At 39.1% G+C, this 6,736-nt stretch overlaps 1 protein-coding gene across 1 annotated transcript in view; it reads right to left on the bottom strand.

Moving 5' to 3' along the window:
• ezrb (ezrin b) overlaps positions 1-6,736 on the bottom strand; it is a 38,984-nt gene that overhangs the window by 13,073 nt on the left and 19,175 nt on the right. The window contains exons 8-9 of the mRNA XM_008279501.1: positions 1,288-1,384; positions 682-845 (exon numbers count right to left, since the gene is read on the bottom strand). Coding sequence (XP_008277723.1) covers positions 682-845; positions 1,288-1,384 — 261 coding nt within the window. The remainder of the gene's footprint in view (positions 1-681; positions 846-1,287; positions 1,385-6,736) is intronic.

A 6,736-nucleotide genomic window follows, 5' to 3' on the forward strand; every position in this document is an offset into this window, starting at 1 on the left:
TAATAATAATAATAATAATAAATACTAATATACTATTTATTTTGACAATTTTGTTTCTTTTAAGCATTTGGGTGAATTACGGTTTTGAGTTTTAAAATGATCTTTCGACTTTTTTTTTTCATTTTAATTTGTTTTAAGTACAATTGCAAAAACAATCTTTAGTTTGAGCTTCTATAATATGTTGAATTTCAGCTACTCTGTTTTATATCATTGTAAGCCGAAAAGCTTTGGGGTGTGGCCTGCTAGTCGAACAAAACAAGAGATGTAAAGAGATCATTCAACTCTGAGGAATGGCAATGGACAATTTCAATTATATTCTGACATTCTTTGGCAGATTAATATATTCATTGGGAAAATATTTGTCAGATCAAGCAACAATCAAGTTTGTCCAGGATCTGTTAAAACGATGATGGACTTTAACATCACATTAATACAGAGGTGAAATTTGATAAACAATATTAGTGAATTCTGATTCAGCCCTTATTACAGGCCCAGAATATTTTTTTAGAAAATACCAAGTGGCTCCAATCTTAATTGTAAATAAGCTTTATGGTCATATTTGAGATAGTTTTGTCACAGTGTTTTTATCAGTGCAAAACTGATTTAGGAAAGAAACTCATGCAAAACCTACATTAAATCTGTAGTCTGCACATCATTACTACTATTTTACTGTTTGCGTACCTCTCCTGCTGTTTCTGTTGTTTCTCCTCTCTGGCCTGGGCCTTCATCTGCTGAACCTCTATTGTGTCTGGCTTGCGGCGACGCATGTACAGCTCATGATTGCCCATACACAGCTGGAGGATGCGCTTATTAATGCGCAGTCTTGGGGCATAAAACACAAAGTCCTGAAATTTGGAGAAGAAACAAACAGGAGAGAAGATTCAGAAAGAAAAGACATATCATACACCAGGTTGAATAAACGTTACGTTACTTTCCATCATGCCAGTATAGGGAATGCTTTATGTTCGACACAGACTGCTCCATGTTTGGTAAAGGGTGACTGGTGGATTATAGCATTGCTTAGAGTGCAGCTAAGCCTCGTCTGTATGCTACCTCAGACTGAAGATATGTCGAATGTTTTCTTTTTCCACTACAGAGAAATGTGGTGCTACAGGTAAAACAGATGTTACTCAATGGGCTCTGGAAAGCCTGATTCTACTTTAATAAACAAGAACCCTTGAATTGCAGAAGACGATGAAGGAAAAAAGAAATTTTTCAAACAAGATAGAGCGTTTTCAGGTTTAGAAATGTCATCTTGTGCAAAATCTTTGATGATATTTTACTCACTGGAGATTTCTTGTCAATAGGCTTGATGATGAACTTCTTATCATTGAAGGAAATGTTCCTGATCTCACTCCAGGGGAAGCCAATCTTTGGGGTCAATCTGAAGGAGTGACCACATGAACATTATACAGTGAAACATGATACAGTGCAAGTTCCAACATAAACAACATAACATAAACATAAACAACATAAATGTCAAGTGGCATAGTCCATGTTATCATCTTCTAATACATTTTGACAACCTAAAACCTCATGTTCATGCAAAAGCTGCACAGTCCACCACATACACACGTGGACAAAATTGTTGGTACCCCTCGGTTAATGAAAGAAAAACCCACAATGGTCACAGAAATAACTTGAATCTGACAAAAGTAATAAATAAAAATTCTATGAAAATTAACCACTAAAAAACAGACATTGCTTTTGAACCGTGGTTCAACAGAATTATTTAAAAAAAAATAAACTCATGAAACAGGCCTGGACAAAAATGGTGGTACCCTTAACTTAATATTTTCTTGCACAACCTTTTGAGACAATCACTGCAACCAAATGATTACTGTCAACGAGACTTCTGCACCACTCATCAGGTATTCTGGCCCACTCCTCATGAGCAGACTGCTCCAGTTGTCTCAGGTTGGAAGGGTGCCTTCTCCAGCCACCATGTTTCAGCTCCTTCCACAGATGTTCAACAGGATTTAGATCAGGGCTCATAGAAGGCCACTTCAGAATAGTCCAATGTTTTCCTCTGAGCCATTCTTGGGTGTTTTTAGCTGTGTGTTTTGGGTCATTATTGTGTTGCAAGACCCATGACCTGTGACTGAGATCAAGCTTTCTGACACTGGGCAGCACATTTCTGTCTAGAATACCTTGATAGTCTTGAGATTTCATTGTACCCTGCACACATTCAAGACACCCTGTGCCAGATGCAGCAAAGCAGCCCCAGAACATAACAGAGCCTCCTCCATGTTTCACAGTAGGGACAGTGTTCTTTTCTTGATATGCTTCATTTTTGCATCTGTGAACATAGACCTAATGTGCCTTGCCAAAAAGTTCCAGTTTTGTCTCGTCTGTCCATAGGACATTCTCCCAGAAGCTTTGTGGCTTGTCAACATGCAGTTTGCCAAATTCCAGTCTGGCTTTTTTGTGGTTTGTTTTCAACAATGGTGTCCTCCTTGGTCGTCTCCCATGAAGTCCACTTTGGCTCAAACAACGACGGATGGTGCGATCTGACACTGATGTACCTTGACCTTGGAGTTCACCTTTAATGTCTTTAGAGGTTGTTCTGGGCTCTTTTGTTACCATTCGTATTATCCATCTCTTCCATTTGTCATCAATTTTCCTCCTGCGGCCACATCCAGGGAGGTAGGCTACAATCGCATGGATCTTAAATTTCTGAACAATATGTGCAACTGTAGTCACAGGAACATCAAGCTGCTTGGAGATGGTCTTATAGTGTTTACCTTTAACATGCTTGTCTATAATTTTCTTTCTAATCTCCTGAGACAACTCTCTCTTTGGCTTCCTCTGGTCCATGTTTAGTGTGGTACACATCATGTCACCAAACAGCACAGTGACTACTTGTATCCCTATAAATAGGCCGACTGACTGATTACAAGTTTGTAGACACCTGTGATGCTGATTAGAGGACACACCTTGATTGAACATGTCCCTATGGTCACATTATTTTCAGTGAAGTTGTTCCTGTGACCGTTGTGGGTTTTTCTTTCATTAACCGAGGGGTACAAACAATTTTGTCCACGTGTGTATATACCTCGACTGAAATTATACCACAGCACAAAATAAATCATGATTACTCATGCAGACAATGACTATACATCCCTTGTGTCAAATAATCTCAGCTGTTTAAAACACTTAACAGAGTGTCTGGATGTGAAACAACAATCTGAAATTAAAAGGAAGAACAAACAAAAAATAAAGTCATTTGACCTGGCTCTAAAAGAGGCAAAATTCTAAAAGGATTTTAACAAACAATGTTTTATGCTTGGAAATAAGAGAGCAATGTGGAATCTATCTAGTAAATATTTCAATTAAAATCTTGTGGTGCATCAGAGAAAACTACTGCAGTGATTTAAAAAAGGACAAACACAAGTACAGTGTTGAGCTTGAAGTTGTCAGGACAAGTGGTTCTTGAAGAACAAAAAGAGATAAACGCTAAACGGTAGTCAGTGGTGACTGTTGGATTAGGAAAATGTCATCATGGCAAAAATGGCTGTCAAAGTATGAGATGTGTTTCAAAACCCACACAACCATCCTATATAGTATACCAGAAAAAGGTTCAGTATGTCCCTATTGGATACACATAGTGTGTTGTATATCATATAGTATATATGTGTCCACCTGTCTTTTTCTCTATTTGTTCCTAATTTTGCAATTTCAACTTTTTCCATTGTTTTTTTTTTTTATTATTGTTTTGGGGCTGCCAGACAATTTACATCAACAGCAACATGGACAACTAAGGATGTTTCCAGGATCTGTTTTTTTCTGCTTTTTTGGCTCTCTGTGGAGTTTATCTTGGCGAACTACAGTGAAGTCAGTCATCCCAGCGGACACCAGAGACTTTGTGCTGCAGGTCGCAGTCCCCACCTACGGGAAATCTATGGGACTGCTCTTGTAAGAGGACTTACAACAAAAAAGAAGGTAACCAGGAGGGCAAAGAAGAAAACTGGTGGAATTAGAGCCAGACTGAACAGGGAGAAATGTAAACACCGAGTGCTCCCCTCGATCATCCTGCCAATGTGTACTCTTTAGGCACCAAAACAGATGAGCTGCAAGGCAGCATTACCCACGTGCGTGAATGTAGGACGTGGACTAAGACATTTAAGGAAGCGTGGTTAAATAACGACAGCAATGACATGCTGCACATTAAGGGCTATGCCCCCCAAAAGTCTTGACTTGTGCTATATAAATAAAATTGAGTGATACTGCTCTTCGCTCGTCTGAACCATGTTAGTACCTTATGTACATTTTTTCTTGTTAAAACAACATGTTACTTAATTTTTATCTCAGTATATTCCATTTTTTATTTTCAAATGTAATTTTGCTTATCCAGTTTCAACTACATACTAGAATTACATATTGTCTGCTGTTTATGATGAATAATATGAATGTATTCAGCCTCTCCGGCTGCTAAACCTCAATCACACATTTAGAATAAACTTCAAAATCAATTTATATGAAACTAAACTCTCTGTAAATGCACTAAAATGACAGGTTTCTATCAAACGTCATATTGTTGAGTCAATACCTAAACCAATCAGCTGATTGGTTTTCTATCATACTTTGAGGCCGTGCCGTCACTGGAGAAGAACTGTGGAGTGTGGCTGCAAAAACTGCAGCCCTCTTGCCCTCACAAAGTTATCGTTGCATTATGATGTCAGAGCATGTTGGGATGAAGTCGGGCAGAAATCTAACCGGCTGCACTGTGCAGTGATGGAATCTGCGCAGGTTTGGCTGATCTGAAACAAGAAATTTAAGGCAAGAAATAAGCTATGCAGTTACTAATCCAATCCAATCTGAGGCAGCCAATGTCTGAGAGACCATAGGAGGGTGAATCCTGTGTTGGTCCCTTTTGCAGAGATTCAAGCATCCAATGTTGAAAAGCAGAGTGATGCTGCGCATGTGAAAACTCCACTGTCGACACAAATAGTTTATTCGACTAGATATCGTTAAACCATGGTATGTGTTCACAGGATCTATCACTTTAGTGCTTCCCACTCACTGTCTAGTTTAGACAGAGTGACATGTATTCTGGTAGCATTGCATTACATTTTGAGAGGCTCAGTGTCACATTGCCCAGTGCTCATTTGAACAAACTAAAGACAGCGGCTACTTTATGCAAATGGAGAGCACTGAACAGGGGTCCGATGCCTCACAAAACGTTTGTAAAACTTTTAAATTAATCACCGCAAACCTAAAACAAGAACAGACTCAGCAATGTCACACCTTTTTTGTTTTCGTCTTAAATACAACATTTTACAGAACTGTGTTCGTAACGAAAGAGAAAGATTGTGACTAAGCCACCACATTGGCCCAGTTTGAAATCCAGGAGCAGAGAGCTCCTGATAACCCACAGTTCAATCTGATGTAGTCAACTTTCGAGCAACTGTGGTTGCATAAATCTTGTGTTGATTCCTGTTGAAGAGCTTCAGGTGTCCTGTCAGGACCCCCAGCCTCAGCTGCCCCCACTTGCTTGCCCTCACTCTCCCTCTGTCTTTCCACTTCTCCATGCAGTGTGCCTGATAGCAGGGAATGGCTTACCTGCATCTAATCATTCAGACCCACAAAAGCACAGCTCATTCCTTCACACACCGCCAGACCATAGATAATGAAACCCCATTTCCGTGTCAATGCCTGACCCGCCTTCTGACTCGCTGCTCTGCTCCTCCCAGCAGCCGGTCTTTCACAGCATGTGCAAGCAGGGAACCAGTCTTTCATAAGTGGGTTTGTTTAATAATAAAGATTGCTATTACTGAATTTCTACATGTATAAATTAAATGGCATTTATTAACATCATGTGATAGCAAGAAACCTGTAATCATAGGACAATGACTACTAGATTACTTTAGACTACTCTTGGCATTTTCTCAATTAGCTTCATGAGATAGTCTCCTGGAATGGTTTTGAATTAACAGGTGTGCCATGTCAAGACAATGCCAAAAGTGTGCAAAGTTGTCAAAGCAAAACGGGACTACTTTGAAGAATCTAAAATATAAAACATATTCTGGTTTAACATTTATTTTGTTTACAACATAATGTCATATGTGTTCTTTCATAGTTCCGATGTGTTCAGTATTCATCTACAAGGTAGAAAATATTTTAAATAAATAAAAACCAGTGTGTCCAAACTTTTGACTGGTACTGTACATACATTAGTATTATATATTTCCAGCATATGATAGCAGGAAACCTGTCACCTATACCTAGGCTTCATTAATGATTACTGTAACTAAATATGTACAATAGAAATAGGAGTGATGACATCTGAGCATCACGCGACGCTACAATGCTCTCCTGGTCACTGTGAGATGAGCTGATAGTTGAGAGTGGATGATGAAATGTATGTCATGGGTTATATTGAGAAAGCTGCAAGCAGCAGAACTGGTGGCCAAGCAATCAGCCCTTTCTGCACAGGCACATGTTGCACAGGCATTCATGAGCTAGTATGTGGAATTCTGTGACTAATATGACTGATTTATAAGAATAACCATGCTGGGAACATTTAATGGCAATAGCTTGTAGAAAAGTATAATAAAAGTTTAAAAGGAATTTTTCAGGTGCAGTCTTTTGAGATAAGTAACAGGTGACCTGCAGTTTTAAAAGCCAGAAAATATTAGCTGCTGATACATTGTGTAATTGACAGTGCTTACAGTGGAAAATGTTACAATTTCCAAAAATCCAAGGTAACATGTAGGCTCCAGCCCCCCCCCCCCCC

The sequence above is a fragment of the Stegastes partitus genome, unplaced genomic scaffold (assembly GCF_000690725.1).
Source record: "Stegastes partitus isolate 25-593 unplaced genomic scaffold, Stegastes_partitus-1.0.2 Scaffold161, whole genome shotgun sequence".
NCBI classification, from domain to species: Eukaryota; Metazoa; Chordata; class Actinopteri; family Pomacentridae; genus Stegastes; species Stegastes partitus.